The sequence below is a fragment of the Chaetodon auriga genome, chromosome 8, assembly GCF_051107435.1.
Source record: "Chaetodon auriga isolate fChaAug3 chromosome 8, fChaAug3.hap1, whole genome shotgun sequence".
NCBI classification, from domain to species: domain Eukaryota; kingdom Metazoa; phylum Chordata; class Actinopteri; order Chaetodontiformes; family Chaetodontidae; genus Chaetodon; species Chaetodon auriga.
The window spans coordinates 28,478,881-28,499,762 of record NC_135081.1 but is presented as its reverse complement, the minus strand read 5'-3'; the positions used below and the strand labels follow the sequence as shown (position 1 = coordinate 28,499,762).

Below are 20,882 nucleotides of genomic sequence, written 5' to 3'. Positions count from 1 at the left end.
ACCGATGAAAAATGAATCATTCGTTTCAAATAACAACTCATCCTCGATTATTTCTGAAGGCTGCTGGCTTTTATTTTGAAGTTTGTAACCGGATGTTGAATCGACAAAATGATCGGAAGGACGTGACGTGAGCAGTTGTATGTCAGTAGGTTTCTGTTATTTCTGCTGCGTCCTGGCGGGTTTTATTGGCGTTATAACGTTACAGATATGGACAGAAGGTTTTGTAGAGCTTCAAGTGGAAAGTTTTCATGTTCGGAGAGTTTTATTCCCGCTGAACGAAGTCTGAAACGGCCGTTCATGTTAGCTAAAGTTAGCTAAACATGTTAGCAGCATGCTAACTGCTCCCGTACGACTCAGAAGAGCTCAACATGTGAGCAAATGGAAAACCTAAAATCATCGACTTAATGAGGATTTATTTTTATCATTTTACTGCTTTAAGGGGTCACAACCGGCTGCAGAGCTGGAGAAAGTATTCATGGCCTTTACTGTAATAAAAGTACTAATACCAAATACTGTGTTACAATACAAACAAGTATCATCATGAAAATGTTCTTTCAAGTACTGAAAGCAGTACTGAAGTATTCAGAGCAGTAAAATGTCCCAAAACACAAAGTGCTTTAAAACTGGACACATGGTGGTGCTCTCGCTAACGTTTCTCTGTGAAGTGTTCGACATACTGATGCGTTGATGTCCTTTCCCACAGACTGCCATTTATTAAAGCTGTCAGTGTTTCAGATACTTACAATAAATCCAGACACTGAAGGTACCACATGTGAAAGCTGGAGCCATGTTTGAAGCATGTTTTCTTTCAGTCACACTCAGCAGCGTCACGTTTCATCAACAGGAACAGTTCACAGCAGGCGGCATGGATAAAGTGAGGAGGGTCCTGGTCTACGTCTGTAAGGATCGAGCGGCGCCACAACGAGCTCAGTTCCTTCAGGTCAGAGCAGACGACGCAGAGACAAGCTCACGTTTAAGAGCATTTCTTAAGATGTTGGATATGTCCTGTAACCAGTGAACAGCACACAGCACACAGTGGTCACATGATCTCGTCCTCCACATTTCTTCTTCTGCTGTCAGAGTGTAATTAGTCACTTCAGTGACTGTGGAGGAGACGAGGTGGAGGTGAGCTGCTCTCTGGACAAAAACCAGTTCATCCTCTACAGAGGAGACAAAGGACGAGGGACACCGCTGAAGGTCAGACACACACACACACACACACACACCGGACACACACACAATCAGGTTATGAAGATATGAATCCACATGATGGGACGTCTGAACGTCACATCAGATTATAAAGTTGAAATCAAAAAGGACAGAGTGACGATGATGATGGTGATGGTGTCTGTGGATGCAGGTGACCGTTAACGAAGCTAACGACGACACACGGTGAACTCGCTGATCCCTGCTTTACTTCCAGATTCGTTTCCTTTTCCTTTCATCTTTAACGTTTCCTCCTGTAACCGTCCTGTTGTCCTTTCCTCTCCCAGAGGCCTGCCTTCTGTCCCATCAAACACCTGTCAGCCACAGAGGCAGCTGCGATCCCATTGGATGTCCAGCAGCGTGGTATAGATGTGGGCGTGGCCATCGTCCTGCAGACGGCCAATCAAAGAGTGTTGTTGACACGGCGGGCGAAGGAACTTCGGATATTCCCCAACGTGTGGGTTCCTCCAGGTCTGACACTCACTGATGCCTGTTAGAGGGGCAGTTGCATTATGGGAAATGTAGGATTGAGTGTTTCTGTTTTCAATCCACCGACTTTGTGGAAGTGCAGTACTACACAAGAGGAGAAGTACGTCAACACACACACACACACACAGTCTGTGCAGGAGTGTTTTGGTGTTTATAAACTTTGTTTCCTGGCTTTGTTTTTTTAGGCGGCCATCTTGAGCCAGACGAGACGGTAAATTATTTTATCTTCTTAAACAAGATGTCATGTGACTTTTTCACAGAGTTTCTTTTTGTTGACTGAATACAAAGTGAGTGTGTGTGTGTGTGTGTGTGTGTGTGTGTGTGTGTGTGTGTGTGTGTGTGTGTAGCTGCTTGATGCTGGCCTCAGGGAGTTAAAGGAAGAAACTGGACTGAAACTGGAACCAGAGGAAGTTTCTCCACAGATACTGGGACTGTGGGAGGTGAGACAGACAGACACACAGACAGACACACAGACAGACAGACAGACAGACAGACACACAGACAGACATACAGACATACAGACACACAGACAGACACACAGACAGACAGACAGACAGACATACAGACAGACAGACACACAGACAGACATACAGACAGACAGACATACAGACAGACACACAGACAGACATACAGACAGACAGACATACAGACAGACACACAGACAGACATACAGACAGACATACAGACATACAGACAGACAGACAGACATACAGACAGACAGACAGACAGACATACAGACAGACAGACAGCTGAGGGCTTTGACAGTCTGAGCTGTTGGGACTTCTTTTAGTTTAAAACCTGTCTTTCTGCTTTTGAAGGTGTCTGTCCTCTTCAGGCTAACAGTTTCCCCCTGCTTCCAGTCTTTGTGCTAAGCTAGGCTAAACATGTCCTGACTGTGGAGATGAAGCTGGCCTGGAGCAGAGCAGCGTCTGTGTGAATAAAGGTCTGTTTGACTAACATCAGCCCCGTCCGTGTCCCTCTCTGTCCGACAGTCGGTGTATCCACCCATGCTGTCCAGAGGACGTCCTCAGAGACATCACATTGTCATCTACATGCTGCTGCACTCGTCCCTCTCTCACCTGCAGCTGCAGGTACGTTATGACTCGTCTGACTGCAGCATCTCAAACGTCTTGGTGGATGTTTTCTGCTCTCTGTGTTCCTTCATGGCAGGTGTCCTCTCCGGTCATCTCCACCTTGCAGGCCTGTCTGAGCCCGTCTGCCGCTGAGGTCAGTGCCTGTGTGTGGGCCGACGCCCGGCTGGTCAGAGCCATCGTGTCCGCCGTGGATGGAGAGGACGGCGGGCTTCGACTGGACGACCTGCCGAGCAGCGTCAGGTATTTCGGTGTTTCAGACTGATACCCGCAGCCTGAAGCGGAGAAACATTTTCTAATGAAAGTGAATTATTTTTAGCTGAATCTCACGTCACCTGAGATCGTCGTCCTCGTCTCCTGATGCAGTCTGTCCTTCAGACCAGCCTGTGACCAGTGTTTGTGCTGATTGGTTGTTTTTATCAGTTGTCGTTTGTCAAATGAAAAACAGTTTTTCTGCTCTGATTCTGCAGCGTTGCTCAATAGAAGGAACGTAAAGTTAATGTGGGCTGAAGTTGACACTAAATTCTGTTTATTTTCCCTCTTTTGCTTTTTAATGAAGTAGCAGAAGATGCATGTTGATGTTTTTATGTTTGATAAATGACGGTGGAGTCACATGTTGAGGCCTCAGATGGTTGTCTGAGGCCTTCACTGTCATTCACAGCCGGATCAGACGCCGGAGTCGTCATCTGAAGAGAACAGCTTTCTGTTTGAGTCAGAAATGATTTGGGGAATTTTAGAAATCTAAACTTTAAATGGTTGGATTCATGTCTGTGTGAGGGACACTTCTGTTTCCTCTGTTATATATTACAATAAGATGCTGAGTATTAACGACCTTTGACCTCCTGCTGTGGCTCCAGTGTGTCGGAGGTTTCCTCTGGAGGAGCTCTGACCGACTCCACGCTGCCTCTGACCGTGTTCGTCAGCCGGGTGCCGGTCAGCGGCTCGGATGTGGAGCGGGTCAGCACCGGAACCAAGTTTGCCTTGGAGCTGTGGCTGAAGAGCCTGGAGACCCTGACCCCTGACCTCTGACAGCGGCACCCTGCAGCCATCAGGAGGGGCAGCTCTGAATCCAAGAGATGGCTGTGACTTTTTAAAGCACACCTGAAACAGGAACGAGTCTGTAACACTAGCAGAGGATTCAGGCCAGCAGGCGGCAGCAGGAGGACATCTTGAAGCCTGGACCTCCTTGTGGTTCCCCTCAATTGCACTGATGTTTCCTCAGGATACAGGGACTGTGGCAGTTTGAGCACATTAGGGAATTGACGTTCTCTGATTAAAAATGTACACCTGCTGGGTGTTTGTTTCCAGTGTTTCTAAACTCAGTATATTTCAGTTTGACTCAGAAATGAATGAATGAACAAAACAAGGACTGGAATTTTCTATGTGACAGTGAGAGTGAGTGAGAGCTGTAGAGCAGGTCCTGCCAGGAATCCAGACCATCAGCATCATGTAGATTAAGAAGATGACGATTCTTTAAATGCTGCATCCATCCCATTGACAATGAATTGATTAACTTTTATTCTCAGTGAGCAAACTCCACCTGCTGACAAAGATCATGTGATATGACAGAAAACATCAAAACAGGTATGAAATGGCTCTCCAGATGAAACTGTTGTTTAAAACATAGTTAAAAAAAAATATGAATGTACACAAGCATGAATTTTGGTCACATAGCCATTTATGGGGCCATACAGTTTATCAGCATCACTTTAACTAAGAAGGGAAATTATTTTGTCTTTGTTATATATCAAACTCTTTAATGTCAGCTTTCATCCATCGGCCGTCATTGTGTCTGTACGTCGGTGAACAGCGCCCCCCCGCCTGTAACGGCAGGTAGACGTCAGTCTGTGTGGTCATATGTGGTATTGCATCCGACAGGAGCAGACGAATGGATTTAAGGAGACACAGGTGAAGGTGATTGAAAATAGTGAACAGGTGAACAGTCACGTTGTGGCCACGCAGCAAAGACATCACCCAGTTTGTTATTTGAATGAAACTCCAGCGCAGTTAGATGTTGGTCAAGTTTTGCTGTCACCTAACTTTTGTTTAGCTAGCAGTTTTGGCGGGAGATGTGTCAAACAAACAAACAAAATGGCGATACATGAACGCGCGCAGCGGGAACAATATGGAGTTTAGAAGATGGAAACATGTTTGTACGGACACGGAGCAGCTCACCTGCATGAAGGAAAGAAGAATGGACATTAAAGCAGGTGAGAGAGGTTAAAACCGTCTGGCTGCCGTCCTTTCCTTCGGAGGTTGAAGTGTATTTTGTTGATGTCATGATGTTGGTGGAGTTTAGCTTAACGTTAAATAAAACTTTACTGCCTTATATCATTCAACACTGTGTTACTGCAGCTGTACACACAGATACTGTGTAGTACTGTGTATTGTGGATGTCATCCATGATATCTATCTATCTATCTATCTATCTATCTATCTACTGTGGACGACACTCATTTTCATAGTTTACTTGAGTCTTTCCATTTTGTCGTACTTTATACTCCACTGCTACTAATGAAGTAACTGTACTGCATTTATATTCTAGATAATACATTATCTAAAATAGATCCATGTTGATGGACTACAACGTCAAAATGCTCTATGTGTATTCATTAGTGAATACCCCCGTCAGTCCTCACATCAAGGCGGGTCTTCAGTTAGAACGTCACTTCCTCTGCGTTGTGTTCCTCTCTGTTCATTTGGTTCCTTCAGGGTTGATGTCTGAAATATTTACCACGGATAAATGTCAACGACACACTTTCACCTGCACCCCCCAGCTGAGCTTAGTGTAGCATCTTAGCTTGATGTCTGTAAACTTTTCTTCATAGACTTTCTTTTCTTACAGGTGGGGTTGAATCATCGTAGCTGCACAGGTGTGGCTGGATCAGTGATGTGCACACACTGTTGCTCACCTGTTCCAGTCATTACTCCAGCTCTAAATCCCAGCCGAAGTACAGGAGACGAACGGCAGCGACACAAACCAAGAACTCTGGTAAGTCTGAGAATAAAGTCACTGTACTTCAAAAAACACAGCTACACACACATACCGTGCCACCAGCACGCCTCACAGCTCTGCTGCGGAGCTTCACCTGTGCTCATACCTGACATGTAACCACCTGTAACACCTGCGCCCTCAGGCCAGCAGGTGGCAGTGCAGACCAGATGTGAGCTTATGCTCTCAAATGAAGTGATGAATGATGAGGTGGTTCAGTGTGAGGTTCAAAGGTTTCAGCAGCGCTGCAGGAAGTGTTCAGATCCTTTGTTGGGGGAGAAGTTCGAGTACCACAAGTAAAAGTGTTACTTCAGTAAAAGCATGTAAGTATAATGACACAAATGTCCCTCAGGTATTCAAAGTAAAGGTACTGAGTGCAGGTGGTCAAGCCCAACATGCCAACAATGTGGTACTTCATTAATTCAGAAACGTTCCCACTGTGGGATTAATAAAGGATTATTTTATTTATTATTAATGTGAGATTCACACGTTTTTATTTTCTTTTTACTCATTCCTCTATTTTTATTTTTTCTTATTACTTCATTAAATAAGACAAATTAGTGCAATTCATGAAGACACAACAGCAACTGTTTTATTGTTTTATTATGTTCTGCTCAAACTTCTTTTTTCTGTCCAAGTCCTAATTTTAATTCAGAAAGGATTGATTTGTATTGATTGACAGTATAAATGCAGGTAAGCTTTATGGATTTAAATGAACTCATCAGTTTTAACTGGTTCAGCTGATCGTTGATTTAAGTTCAATAGGAAATACACACATTGGTCATAACTTTAATTGTAAAATAGAAAAAACCAATTCCTGTAAAGAGTTTAAAACATTTTAAAGAGGTTAAAAACTTAAATGAAGTATCAGCATGCCCACCTGTCAGGTGTTAAAATCTTTCTTTAACCAGGCCTGAGAACAACCAAGATTCACAATTACTTTACAATTAATAAAAACTGCTCCAGCTCAAAGCTTCAAGATGTTTGAAATCAAAGCAAATATCAGACTTCAGTTTGCAGTTTGCTCCGTTTGAAAGGTGAATCATACCTGAAACCAGGTCTGACATCCTTTCAATCTGTCCAAAGAGGAGAGTTTGACGAGTCAGAGGTTGAAGCTTGAAAGATGTCCTGCTGTAAAGACAAAGTCCTCAGCAGCATCTTGACTCAAGAAGAAGAACGTGAGTAAACTTTTACAGTTTTAATGGCGGACAGTCAGAGCGACTGGAGGAGGTGGAGAATATGATGGACTGCGTCTTTTCTGCATGTCAAGCTCGTCTCTCATTGAAGAGGGATCACTGGCCCGGTCTGGCCTGGCCTGGCCTGGTCTGGTCTGGTCTGGCCTGGTCTGGCCTGGCCTGGTCTGGCCTGGTCTGGTCTGGCCTGGTCTGGTCTGGTCTGGTCTGGCCTGGTCTGGTCTGGTCTGGTCTGGTCTGGCCTGGTCTGGTCTGGCCTGGTCTGGTCTGGCCTGGTCTGGCCTGGTCTGGTCTGGTCTGGTCTGGTCTGGCCTGGTCTGGTCTGGCCTGGTCTGGTCTGGTCTGGTCTGGTCTGGTCTGGCCTGGTCTGGTCTGGTCTGGTCTGGTCTGGCCTGGTCTGGTCTGGCCTGGTCTGGTCTGGCCTGGTCTGGTCTGGCCTGGGCCAGGTGGCGTAAGATTTAATGATCAATAGTATAAAAATAGATGATTTCGTACCAGAAGACTCGATAATCAGCCTGTTATTCAGGGAGGAGACGGCGTTATCAAGGACTGAAACTGCAGCTGTGACCTAATGAAAACCGGACCGCTGTGGCTCAATGAGTCAATAAAGGAGCGCTGTTGTAAACCGACCAATGACTGGAGGACTTTTGTCAAGAAAGACATTTCAGATATTGGACGGTACTTATTGAGATTGGACACATCACCACCTTTATACGAGGCCGCTGTTAAAGTGCTTTTACATGAAGTTGGAATGATGCCTGTTAAAAGATGAGATTAAGGATGAAGAACGTAAACATCTGCACTGACACCAAACTGAAGAGACGTTGGTCAGAAGAGGCTGAGGCGCTGAGGACTCCCTCTGCGACCCAGAGGAGAGGGGACGGTGCTGAGCAGCTTCAGCCATGGATGACGAATCGCTAACATGAGCAGATACTGGAGGACATTTAGTGGAACTGCAGGCAAAGAGAGCTGAAGGAGGACAATCAGATTCAGCTCCTCTGATGTTTCCTTGTGGTCTGAAGGTGAATCAGGCCTCAGAGGTGCCGCAGGATTGAGTCTATGTCAGTAAACTCATGTACTTTCCTCACACCTGTTTTCTGTTCCACGGATCAGCGTGAAAAAGATTTTAAATTGTGTTCTGTGTGGCAGCAGGTGTCATTAATCAGGTCAGGTGTTGCTCAGGTGAAAGCAGTGAATCACAGAGTGAAGTCGAAGTGTTGGCGGAGCAGCTGAACCTGCCCTGTTAAACACTGACTGATGTTTCCTTTGATAAGAAGCACACACCTGAGTCACAGCGCCGCTTCACTTATCACCTGTCCGCTGATACAGTGTGCAGGTGTTTATGAAGCCCCGCCTCTTCCACCAGTCATCAGTCTGTCACAGCCTGAATGAACATTTATTCTGAAAATCTCCAATCAGAATCACAATAAACTAATTTATCTCTCAAGAAAAAAGTGTATTGATGAATTATTGGTTGAGAGAAGTTTGTTTTTCTTGTTCGCTTCAGCACAGTCAGACAGCAGAGACGGCTAGTAGTGTTAGCAGCACTGCTAATAATCCTAAAATCAGCAATACCTGTGCACCTGTAGCAGCAAAGACATGAACAGAAAATGTGTAATGAGATCTCAAAGTAGGAAACACGCTGGAAGGAGACAAACGAACAAGGTCAACAAGCTTACAGCGAACTCAGCTAGCATACAGCTAACTCAGCTAGCGTACAGCGAACTCAGCTAGCGTACAGCTAACTCAGCTAGCGTACAGCTAACTCAGCTAGCGTACAGCGAACTCAGCTAGCGTACAGCGAACTCAGCTAGCGTACAGCTAACCCACCAAAAGAAAACCAGTGGAAACACTCAAAGTCATGTGATGACGTTTATTCACAAAGACGAACTGAAGGTAAAAATCCATCTGAAAGGGTCTGAGGAGCTCGAGGCCGCTGGTCACGTCCTGACCCCCTCAGCCCAGCCCAGCCTCTTTATGTGAATGTCAGCTCCGTCAGCTCCGTCAGCCTCGCATCCGACATTCATAAAGTCCTCGGCCGCTCGCTCCACGCCTCGTCTTCTCTTTCCCTCTTTGTGAAGCTCTTTGTCATGAAGCTGTTTTGATGGAAAAAAATCAACCTGGAAATTGTTTGAAAAAGTGGAATCAAACCTGCGACAATGAGGATCCACTTTCAGAGTGGAAGCTTCCTGCTTCTCAACACAATGCAGACCAAACTGGGACACAAGCGCTGCTGCCAAACTGAAATCTGATTATGAAGACCGCTGGCAGCTTCAGCAGCACCAATAAAAACACTGAGCAGCAGAAAATATGAAGAAGTGTCATAACCATCAAACATAATGTCCTGTTAGTGAATTTAAAACATCAGTCACAATAAAGCCTTTTAGAAAACGGAGACAATAATATCACAGCGAATATGATCGAGGAAACAGAATAATATTGGCAATAAAACGAGAGTGAATACAGCGTCACGTTCAAATGTTTGACATGCAGAAATGATTCATCATAATTATTGACATCGGTGGTTTGTAGTGACATTTATAGGATAATAATTCTAAAGAATATAAACAGAGTAACGGCAGTATCACAAGGAAGTATTTCAAAAGCATTTTGGTGATACAATAAAGAGTGGATGAATTCATGTATTCAGCATTTTTGTATCAGTCATTTTTCAAAGATTTACAAAATATGAGCAGACCAATAAATGGAAACATCTTATTCATGTTCGTGGCAGTTATTGGTATAACAGCAAACTTTTTGAAACAAAAGTAACCGTTAAATCTAAAGTAAATAAAGAGTTGATGGATGTTAAACGGTGTAATTATTCCAATGCTAAAATATCTACAAGGATGACTTAAATAACAGTGACAAATTTAAAAGAAGGAATTGATAAAAACAGAAGCGTTGGTGGAATAAAAGAAGAGGAGCTGCTGCTGCTTCCTCAACACTTTGTTCTGTTTTTCATCATGAAACCATCGTGAAGCTTCTTCACCAACAGCTGGTCTGAATGACTGAGGAGAAGAAGCCAGCAGCCAATCAGAGGTGAGACGCACTGTTAACTTCGTGAACAAAAGAAGGCGCCATAAATGAATCAGTAATTAATAAAGTTAACCAAAACTGAGCCAGAATCCAAAAGTGAATGAATTTAAGATGTAGTCTCTGTGATTGGATGTTTGTCAGTGAAATGCATCTTGGGAGTTGAAGTTTTTATGTCCTCGGGCTTCTTGTAACTGTTAATCAAAGGATGAGATGTTTTCCAAAGCAGCCGTGAATCATTTGGATGGATTCATCGTCGCAGGGAAAACAAATCTGACTTGAGAAGCAGACGCTCAGGGTGACGGTGTGTTTTTTAAGACGTTCAAACTCTGATGAGCAGAGGTAACCAATGGAAATGTGCTCAGTAATGTTCAAATTAAAATGGTTTTAAAACGATGTTTTATGTGACTTGCAGCATTTTTTAAAGGGAAACATCGCTGGTACTTGTTGATGGCGCTTTTATTAAAGGTGGAGCTCCTCAGGCCTTTATAGACAATAAATGAAAGATAATTAAATGAACCATAAAAATGTCAGATTTGCATTACAAATTAGGATTAAAATAAAAAACAAAAAAGAAAAAAAATGTGTTTTAGGTACAGATCTGAAGTGACGTTGTTTCTGATCGTTCTGATTGGTCCTCGGCTGGTGCGCGGTGGAGCGTGGTTATTGGTTGAGCGTGTACATCCCCGTCCGGTTTCCATCCTCCTGAAAACGATGAGTTGTGGGTGAGTTTGAGCGCTGACACATTATTTCATCTGGAGGAACGTTCTTGTCTGTCTTTGAAGTTTTTAAGTTTTTTTTAAGCTTTTCCTCGTTCGAGCGCCTCTTTCAGTCTTTGTGCTAAGCTAGGCTAAACTTTCTGCATCTGTTTGGACTGGAGGTGAAGCTGACGGCCATCTTCTCACCTGACTGAGAGAATACATGTGACCAGAAGACGTTGGACTGTTGCATTAAGGTTAAAACTCTGAGCGCTTTAGCTTCCCGCGGTCTGTTTTTAGTCAACATGTCAAAGCAGCAGCTGAGAGCCAGAGCTCGTTTCTTAGTCAGGACTGAAATAATTGAACAGAAAGAGTCAATCAGGAAAGTCAAGAAACGCCACGAGAGTGAATTAATGTTTCCGACGTTAGAGAGACGTCACCAACAGGTGCTACATTGACTGCAAGAGCTGCTTACGGTTATCACAGAGATGCAGATGTGACGTCAGTGAAGTGTTAATTTAACACTGATGTGAACGAATAAGAAGCGAATTATGAAGGTAATGGTATAAAGATGCTAACACTCACTACTGTGTGTGTCCATAAGATGTTGGTAACAAGACGACGTGAGACCTTGTTCCCGTTATGTCTTTAGGACTGACAGAAGAGGTTAGAGCCGTCTCACCTGTGACTGACAGTAATCATTTAGCAGTGTAGAAACAGGTCAGAGTTAGCTTGCACAGTAAGTGCTAATAACAAAAGCTTCAGTGCTAACGTGCTATTTTTACCACTAAAGTCAACAAACTGTTGGACTCACACCCTTTGACGGCTTTGTTCATGTTTCCTGTTGTCACCGTTACAGTCACATTACAGGCAGGTGTCACCATCATGTCTCCATGTTTCCTGTGCAAATGTTGACTGACCCATTAAGATTAGAACACCTGAAGAACTATTACAGCAGCCTCCTGAAGCCCATACACACCCATTAGACTTGACAGCTTATCTAATGTGAGTCTGATGCAGCTTTCAGCAGCTCTGCGAGAAATGCCAGCCCTTTTTGACTTGTGGTGTCCAGCGTTTAGCCTGCTCCCTGTCAAAGCTGCACTGTTTTGCACAGTAACAAATGTCCCTTCAGTCCCGCACACGTCCCTGCTCTGTAAGACAGCGTGACTGCATTAATGTAAAGGGATGAACTCTGTTCCACGGAGACTCTTTCCCAGGCGTCACGTTTCACAAGGACACAAAAGACAAAGACGCAGCCGACACACTCTTCCCTGTGGGTGTGGTGGTGGTGGTGGTGGGGGGGGGTTGGCTGCAGTTGTGAGAACCACTTCCTGACAAACCACTGTCCTTGTGAGGACATTAGCACTATGATGTGTCCTTGTTGAGGACATTTGCTCTGTGACGTATCCTTGAGAAGACATTTCGGATTGTGACATGTCAGACTGCTGTCCTTGTGAGGACATCGGCATTGTGACGTGTGTAGAGATGTTTGACTCACGTATGTTTTCCCGTTGGGCCCTTTGAAGCGGCTGTGCGTGGTGTACAGAGGGATGTCGTCTCTGGGCGTTAGATGGTCGTAGGGACTGAAGCTGTTGTAGCGCCCCCTGTAGCAGCAGCACCACACCAGCTGCAGAGGAAAACACTGACTTCATCAGCTGAACGAAGACCCTGAACACTGGCTGCATGTTTAACAGCTACCTTTAGATACAACTCTAATAGATTAATACGCCTAACAGCACCTCTGACGCTCAGTTAGGAACATGTCAAGAAAATAGTTCCAGCACAGAACTCCTCCAGCAACAACACACTGGTCTGCACATGTTTCTTTGTCAATCCATTCAACACAAAACAGAAAGTAATACAGAGACGGTGCACTTCTTGAGTCACACCAGTGTCCTGATGTCCTTCTAAACATCTCACTCTCAGAGACGGAGAACAGGAGGTTCTGGGTTGTAAAATACTCACCAGTCCAACCAGCAGCAGGATCAGAAGCAACAGAATCAGAGCTGCCAGGACCAGCAGAGCCACTCCCCACCCGGGAACCCCAGCACCGGCCGGCGGAGGGCTCGTGCTCGTGTTCGGGCTCTGGGTCGTGCTTGTGCTTGGGCTTGGGGTCATGCTCAGGCTCGGGGTCGCGCTCAGGGTCGTGCTTGTGTTCGTGCTCAGGCTCGGGGTCGTGTTTGTGTTCGTGCTCGGTTTTGTGCTCGGGGTCGTGTTTGTGCTCGTGTTTGTGCTCGGGGTCGTGCTCATGTTCGTGTTTGTGCTTGGGGTCATGCTCGTGTTTGTGTTCGTGCTCGTGTTTGTGCTCGGGGTCGTGCTCATGTTCGTGTTTGTGCTCGGGGTCATGCTCATGTTCGTGTTCGTGCTCGGGGTCGTGCTCATGTTCGTGTTTGTGCTCGGGGTCGTACTCGTGTTCGTGCTCGGGGTCGTGCTCATGTTCGTGTTCGTGCTCGGGGTCGTGTTCGTGCTCGGGGTCGTGCTCATGTTCGTGTTCGTGCTCGGGGTCGTGTTTGTGCTTGGGGTCATGCTCGTGTTTGTGTTCGTGCTCGTGTTTGTGCTCGGGGTCGTGCTCATGTTCGTGTTTGTGCTCGGGGTCGTGCTCGTGTTTGTGCTCGGGGTCGTGCTCGTGTTTGTGTTCGTGCTCGTGTTTGTGCTCGGGCTCAGGGTCATGCTCGTGTTTGTGCTCGGGCTCATGTTCGTGCTCGGGGTCGTGCTCATGTTCGTGTTCGTACTCGGGGTCGTGCTCATGTTCGTGTTCGTGCTCGGGGTCGTGCTCATGTTCGTGCTCGGGGTCGTGCTCGTGCTCATGTTCGTGTTCGTGCTCGGGGTCGTGTTCGTGCTCGGGGTCGTGTTTGTGCTCGGGGTCGTGCTCGTGTTCGTGTTCGTGTTCGTGCTCGGGGTCGTGTTCGTGCTCGGGGTCGTGCTCGTGTTCGTGTTCGTGCTCGGGGTCGTGTTTGTGCTCGGGTTCGTGTTTGTGCTCGGGGTCGTGTTTGTGCTCGGGGTCGTGTTTGTGCTCGGGGTCGTGTTTGTGCTCGGGGTCATGCTCGTGTTCGTGCTTGGGCTCGTGTTCAGGCTCGGGGTTGGGGTCGTGCCCGTGTTCGGGGTATTTGATGTGATGGTTTTATTCAGGGAAACGGAGTTGGTGGGGGTGCTGTTGCCATGGGAAACTGTCACAGCGTGTGTTGTCATGGTTACAGAAGAACCATTTGCAGTGCTGGCGTTGTTTGGAGAGGTGGTCGTCATGGTAACACTGGGTGTTGCTGTGCCGCTTTTTGTGGTTGTTGCGTCCATGTGGGGTCCATGTGTGGCTGCTGTAGTATTACTGGTGGGATTGGGACTTGTTTTCACGGGGGCATTGTTTGATGCTGACATGTTGTCAAAGGTGGAGCTGGTTTTACTGGTGGAGCTGATGGTGTGACTGGTTACAGTGATGGTGATACCGGGCAGACTGGTGGTGGATCCATGTGTTGTCGCGTGGTCACTGGTGGGAATGGGCAGACTGGTTGTCATGGCAACATGCGTCGTAGTAGAAGACACTAAAGAAGAGGAAGGAAAAAACGTGAGTCCTTGATGTTGCTGTGATTAATGAACTAATGATCAGAAGCTGCTTTTTTCTGATCTGTATTTTCTGTTTTTTGTCCGTCCGTCCGTCTGTCCACCACCGCTCTGATCCAGACTGAAGTACCTCAACATCTGTTGGGTGTTTGGTATTAAATGTGGTTCAGACATTCATGCGTTCATTGTCTGGTGGTCTTTCTTAATGGAGCCTGTGGATTCATCCAGCCACAGGTCTGCTGTAGTCCTCCTGGCTCGAGTCTTAAGAGGGCCAGTGGATTCTAAGATAAACAGATGCGACTTGTGGAAGACGTCTGTCAGTTCGTCAGTGTTTAACCAGGTGGATTCAAGAAATGGGACGTGGAATCAGCATTATAGGCACTGGTTAGTTAAGTTAAAGGAGTCAATGAGAGGCATAAATCCAGTCAGGGCGTTCGTAGGACAGCAGACACAAGTATTAAAAACACCTGAAATTAAAACATGACAACAGAGAGCAGCTCAGGAGACTCACTTGTTCTGATTTGGTGGTTTATAGATTGTGACATACAATAAAGGGAACGTACCATTTAGCACAAAGACGCTCTCTGTGGACGTACTGTGTGCTGAAGTGTAGATGAACAGTTTGTGACTCACTGTAGGAGCCGTTAGAAAGTGTTGAAGCTGGGGTGGATGTTTGTCTGGTTCCCACAGAAGGTTCAAACTGTTGGTCGAAGAGACTGAAATGTCCTCAGCTCAGCGTCAGGATTCGGCCCGGAATGAAGACGGACTGTCCACAGTTCTTAAGTTAAAGTTATGCTTTAAAACTCCGGACTGCTGATTGGTCGGATGCTTTCTGAGATATATCTGTTCAGTTCTGGCGCCTGGTCAGTCACGCTGGACTTTGGTTTGATGTTTGTTGTGGTCGAGTCAGGGGTGATCAGGGAGGGGGAGGGAGGAGTGAAGGCCTGCGGGATGTCATCGCTGCCCGGGAGACTCCGAGTCACGTTTTGATCAAGTGAAATCATTTTTCAGGAAAATGAGTTCTGCTCCTCTTTGACAGAATCAGGCCTGAACTGCACCCGCAGGTAAACGAGGACAAACTTCATTTAGGTTTGATGACCGTCGTACCTTCGGTTCTTAAATTATGCTGCAGCCTCCTCCTGTGACCTTCATCCTGGATCTGAATGGATCTGGATTCAGAGAAAATCCACTGCTGAAAGCTTCAGAGGATCCAGTTTAAGAGCCTGTGGACCTGATTTACTGACGGATGGACGGATTTGTCTGTTTCAGCTTCTCCGTCAGAATAACTTTCCTTGAGTCTCTTCGGACTGTTGGTCAATTTGAAGAAGTCACTTTGGACAAAAGACGCTGATGAACATTTTTCAGAACGAAAGGACTCGTTAGTCGCAGCCTAAACAACAGAACGTGGTGCTGTAAGACCCTCAGCGCACCTCCTGCACCTCCTGCAGTCCATGCAGACGCTGAGGGAAAAGTCTCTCTGTTGAGTTTAACTTGTGTTTCTCATCTAAATTATTCATTCCACTGTGAGCTGGAGTGAAACCTTGAGGAAAAGATGCAGGTGAGTGTTTTTCTTACCTGAGGCGCCGATGCTGACGGTGATCCAGAGTGCGAGCAGCGTCTCCATCTTTCTGCAGGAAGTCCGACAGTCTGTGACAAAGATCTCAGTGTGAGCGGCCGCTGGAGTCTGTTTCCATCCAGAGAAAGACTCCTTTATACACCTGCCTCACCTGCACACAGGTGGAGCAGGGAGGAGGGGGGCACACTCCCACAGGGCCCTGGGCTTTCCAGCAGGACCCGGGCTCCACCCTGTGGTCACAGTCTGTAAGTCAGAGCTGAGGTGCAGCTTTGATTGGAGCTTCTTCTCTGATAATCAGGAAGTGAACTGTTGTGCTGGTGTTTGTGGACGTGGAGGCGACACAGAGGACGCTGAAGACTGACAGGACACACGATGTGAGACATTAAAGAAACTGAACCTGCTTCGTTTTTATTTCTCCATCAGTGAATTCATTAATTGTCAGTTGCTGATTAATCTTCTGTTGATGCGTTTTTATGCTTTTTCTTTTTTCTGTCATTATTTTTTTTCGTCTCATCTAAGCTGAGATGGCTTTTGATGACATCATCCTCCGGAGTCACAGATGATGTCATCCAGGTGTTTTCACAGGGACACACCCAGGACAGGTAAAAGGTTCTTCATGTGGAGAATCTGCTGCTTTAAATCTGACCTGGGGACAGTTTGTACTCCGAGCTGCCATGTTGATGCTTTCTGTCTTTCCAGCTGAGACGACCCGAGGAGGCCGGAGCCTGACGGGAGCCGGCGTAAGACGAGTGACATCCACCTGTGATTGGCTGAGACGCCTGTCAATCAAGGTAGACGTTCCGACAAACTTGTCTTTAAGTTTTGACTTGTTCATGAAACATTTGAGTCTATTCACATTTACGTTCTCTGTTTCTGGAAGTTAATGAACTGAAATATGACCTCAATCACTCAGAATATTAAAACCTCTGACGGACGATCGACTCGTCTCTTCATGAGACACAGACTGTGTTCGTCCCCTTAAAGTGTCCCCTGGAAACTTTCTGTATTCATTAGTTCCTTCTCACGTATCGTTTTATCTAAATGCTGTGCGTTATCACACAGCTGATGTCTGCTTGTGTTTATTTGCATGTTTGAGCTCTCAGGGCCACCGTAGTTATGTCAGTCACACACTGTTTTGATTAGCAGATGTTAGCATGGCTGCGTTATACTGAATGAGAAGAAGTGAATCAAACACTGATGAATGAGGCCTGAATGCGTGCAGAGAGGCGGGAGGATCACAGCAGCATCTAGTGGCCGTTAGAGGAAGTGCAGCTGACGTTTGGACCACAGACAGACGGCAGAGACTCTTTAAAATGCTTTTATTGATGATTATTGACTGTGAATGAAGCTGGAGACAGGAAACTGTGATGTCATCAGGGAGGGAAGATGATGTCATCTGTTTAGCTGTAGGCATCTTTCTCTGTCTGTGATTGGCTGGATGGTGCAGCCACTGGGAGCTCAAGGCTCAACACAGGCTGGACAGGCTCCGCCCCCAACTCACCTGGAGAGACACAAACGTTTTAGACAGAACCTCCAATATACCTGAGCAGTGTCACGTTATTATCTATCTTAGAGTATTAAGGCCCGCTCAGACAGGTGCTCTGCATAGGTACTCAGAAGTATTTCACAGAACAGGTGGACTCCAGAGTCCAGTTCACCAGTAGAGTCCAGCACAGTGGACTCCACGGTGCTCCTCTCACCGCTCAGACTGGTCAGTCTGGTTCCCAGTCGGCTCCAGAAGGAGCAGGAACTCTGACTCAGACCCTGGTGATGTCGGAGGGTGGGGCTTAGCTGCAGGTAGGTGGGCGGAGCTTCAGAGGACAGGACCTGCTGCCAGCGGGGCAGAACAGACTCCGCCCACATGGGGGATGGGTTCGGGTTCCTGAGGAAAAAACAGGAAAAATGAACTTCTTCATGGAGCCGCTGGCTCCAGTGGGAAGAAACGAGGCGTATGAGTGTTCGATAATTCGTTTGTTAATTAGAGCTTCTCTGAGGAGCGTTTTCTGACCCGGTCCGGACGAAGCTGGAGGCGTAGGTCATCATGGCCAGAGAGAGACGCTGATCAGAGGAGGTGAAACGCTGAGAGCTCATTGGATGATGAGGAGTCCCAAACACAAACTGGACGTCCAGAGGAACGGACACGTCAGCCCTGCACGGCAGTCAATCAATATGATTGATCAGTGCTGATCAGAAGCTCTGCTGACTCATCACATACATGAATACACCAGTACCAAATATTAGCATCATAATATACTTTAAAGTACTACAAGTAAAAGTACTCAGACAGAACATCCAGTTCAGACTCATATTAGTGAATTATGATTATTGATGCATTCATGTGTTCACTTTAATGACTTCTTGACATGTTGGTTTAATTTAATGATATATCTGAATTCATTGAAGTATTCAAAAACATGTACGAGTACCTCCACACTGTACAGTGTACTCTTACCTGTCGTGAGCGCTGGTGGCCGGCTGGTGGTACAGGAAGGCGTTAGCTTTGCTGTTGGCCCAGTGGCTAACCATCTGCAGACTGGGACAGATGATGAACAGATCTCTGCGACACACACACACACACACACACACACACACACACACACACTGTTATGTGTGCTGCTTCTTTCACGGTGACTCAGAGTATTTGAACTGTGTTTTCACTGAACGTCATTGAACATGTGACCTGCTCTCTGACCTGGTGGCGTTGTCCAGAGCTCTGGAGAACAGGTTGTACCCGGCGGCTGAGGGGCTGTGATCCAGAGAGTAGAACCAGGCCGCCGCCTCCTTCAGCAGCTCGCTTCCCGTCGCTCCGCCCAGCGAGCGACTCAGAGCCTCGTAAAACGCCGTCTTGCCGTCGGCTCGACCCTGCAGAGCTTCGAAGTCCTGAATGCAGACGGGAAACAGTTTGACTTCACACTGAGTTCACCTTTACATTTTTGTAGCTTCAGAGTCTGTAAAAACCTAAATTCACATCATTTGCTGTCTCTGCTGATTGAAACCTTTCTGTCCTCAGTCTTTAAGAGTTCTCTGTGTGCGCGTGTGTCAGCGCCGCGACCTCTGACCTTTATCCTGCGAGCTCGGCTGATCAGACCGTCGTGTTCAGACGTTCCCAGCAGGAGGTCGACTCTGTGGAAGGACGACTGAGGGAGCGACTGAAGGACCGGAGACCAGGACTGGAACGGACCGCTGACCGCCAGCAGCTGCAATGCACGCACACACACACACACACACACAGTGAGAAACGTGCACACACACAGTGCGAAACCTGGACTCTTTCACACCTCTATGATAAACTCTACCTTTGTCTGAGCGGCGTTAAGAGTGTGAACAGACGTCGCTCTGAGGCAGGCGGCCATCTTGTCATCGTCAGCGAGGTCGGAGGTCATGCAGCCGAGCTCTTTAGCCAGATCGACCGCCTGACGTCTGGAGGTGGAGGAAGTCTGAACCAGCGATGGAGAAAACACAGCACCACCCTGCAGAGACGGGGACAGTGAATGATCTGTCTGTATGAGGACAGCGGAGGACCAATCAGAGGAGTTCTCACCATCAGCATCATACGCTGGAACAGAGGAGGAGAGGAGGAGGAGGAGGAGGAGAGGAGGTGAAGGCTGGTGATGTCAGCACCACGTCGCTCCGCCCCGACTGTCACTCTCATGTTGTCTCCACCCACCAGAGAGATGTGGGCGTTAACCCAACGAAGCACTGCCTCCTGGTCCGACAGACCGTAGTTTCCACGGAGACCAGACGAACCTGCAGACAGGAAGTTAATCAGTAAGACACACACACACACACACACACACACACACACACACACACACACACACACACACACACACACACACACACCCCCCCACCTGTGCTCAGGAATCCCAGCGCGGCGGTCCTGTAGCTGGCTGTTACCACGACGATATTACCCACAGCAGCGAGGGTGGAGCCGTCCAACAGTCCTGGGTTCTGACTGGCTGAAGGGTTGAAGAAGAAAACCAGGACTGGAATACGCCCCCTCTGACACACACACACACACACACACACACACAATCAAACTTGTTGTTTTGTTAAACTGCAGTTTTTTAGTTTGATGTGATTTAAATCTTAAGTATTCTTAAAGTATACCTGAAGTAAAAGTACTCATGATGCAGGATGAGCCCTTTCAGAGTAATACACTAACTACTGAAGCATTCATGTAGGGATGGGCATTGAAAACCCAGTGTTCCCAGTGTTTCAATTCCTCTGAATCGTTTGATTCGATTCGATTCCCTTATCGATTCCAGTGGGCGCGAATGACGTTGCTCGTTAAGTAGCTTACGCAAGCTACGCAATGTGCCTGGCTCGACAACATACGCTCACAAGTTTGGTTACATTTCACGAGAAAGGATGACAACAGGGCAGCTTGCAGTACTTGCAAAGTGGATATTTCATCAAAGGGAGGAAATACTACCAATATGCAGAAACATCTGCGCACACAGCGATAACTCTGAATGGATGTCGCGTTTTCAATCCGCTCCGGAGTGAATCTCAACCCAGCAGCAGCGGCACCGTTAGCACGTCCTCTGCTGTTAACACTGCAGGTAACTAAGTAACCAACACTGCCTGTTATGTTAGCGCCATTTGCCTCATCGTAAAACCTGCTATTACTAACTGTTAACGTTATATGAACGCCTTCTCACGCAGTACATTTAGATGACCGTGACGAGAGACGGAGTCTGACTGGCTCAGAGGCTGGCGGGACTCGCTCCAGTTCACGTCTACCTCTAGCTCCAGAGTGGATCAGGAGAAGCCTGCCCCCATCCCCTGCAAGGATAGCGCCACCCTATGGTGGTGGAGCGAGAGGGACACTCTGGCCCTGCTGTCAGGGCTGGCTGAAAGCTTTGTGTGTGTGCAGGCGTCCTCCACCCCGTCTGAGAGGAGACACCACAAGTCCAGAAAGGTCGCGTATCCTTCCTGAAAAAGCAGATATGCTTATTTTTCTGCAAAAGAATTGTTAATTCTTCATAGTTAATGTTTGCAGAATTGCACAGTTTCATTGGACTTGACTTGATTGTATTTGTC

At 46.9% G+C, this 20,882-nt stretch overlaps 2 protein-coding genes across 12 annotated transcripts in view; one reads left to right on the top strand and one right to left on the bottom strand.

The window, feature by feature from the left end:
- Nucleotides 1-96: 96 nt before the first annotated feature.
- On the top strand, nucleotides 97-18,676 carry nudt17 (nudix (nucleoside diphosphate linked moiety X)-type motif 17). Of its 11 annotated transcripts, none has more exons than XM_076736534.1 (12): nucleotides 97-370; nucleotides 845-940; nucleotides 1,081-1,197; nucleotides 1,494-1,677; nucleotides 1,881-1,906; nucleotides 2,043-2,135; nucleotides 2,688-2,786; nucleotides 2,896-3,029; nucleotides 3,644-4,996; nucleotides 5,632-5,778; nucleotides 16,536-16,627; nucleotides 18,546-18,676. In XM_076736534.1, exons 1-9 carry the CDS (start codon nucleotides 332-334, stop codon nucleotides 3,813-3,815), a joined length of 960 nt encoding a protein of 319 aa, XP_076592649.1. In that variant the 5' UTR covers nucleotides 97-331; the 3' UTR covers nucleotides 3,816-4,996; nucleotides 5,632-5,778; nucleotides 16,536-16,627; nucleotides 18,546-18,676. The 11 variants fall into 11 exon arrangements, with proteins under 11 accessions (XP_076592649.1, XP_076592652.1, XP_076592646.1 ...); XM_076736537.1 differs by having other exon boundaries at nucleotides 97-763; XM_076736531.1 differs by adding an exon at nucleotides 16,356-16,438 and having other exon boundaries at nucleotides 97-940.
- tg (thyroglobulin) overlaps nucleotides 17,160-20,882 on the bottom strand; it is a 21,264-nt gene continuing 17,541 nt past the window's right edge. The window contains exons 41-49 of the mRNA XM_076736525.1: nucleotides 19,685-19,838; nucleotides 19,378-19,589; nucleotides 19,133-19,306; nucleotides 18,896-19,033; nucleotides 18,529-18,716; nucleotides 18,289-18,393; nucleotides 17,845-17,985; nucleotides 17,537-17,718; nucleotides 17,160-17,337 (exon numbers count right to left, since the gene is read on the bottom strand). Coding sequence (XP_076592640.1) covers nucleotides 17,237-17,337; nucleotides 17,537-17,718; nucleotides 17,845-17,985; nucleotides 18,289-18,393; nucleotides 18,529-18,716; nucleotides 18,896-19,033; nucleotides 19,133-19,306; nucleotides 19,378-19,589; nucleotides 19,685-19,838 — 1,395 coding nt within the window. The 3' untranslated portion in view covers nucleotides 17,160-17,236. The remainder of the gene's footprint in view (nucleotides 17,338-17,536; nucleotides 17,719-17,844; nucleotides 17,986-18,288; nucleotides 18,394-18,528; nucleotides 18,717-18,895; nucleotides 19,034-19,132; nucleotides 19,307-19,377; nucleotides 19,590-19,684; nucleotides 19,839-20,882) is intronic.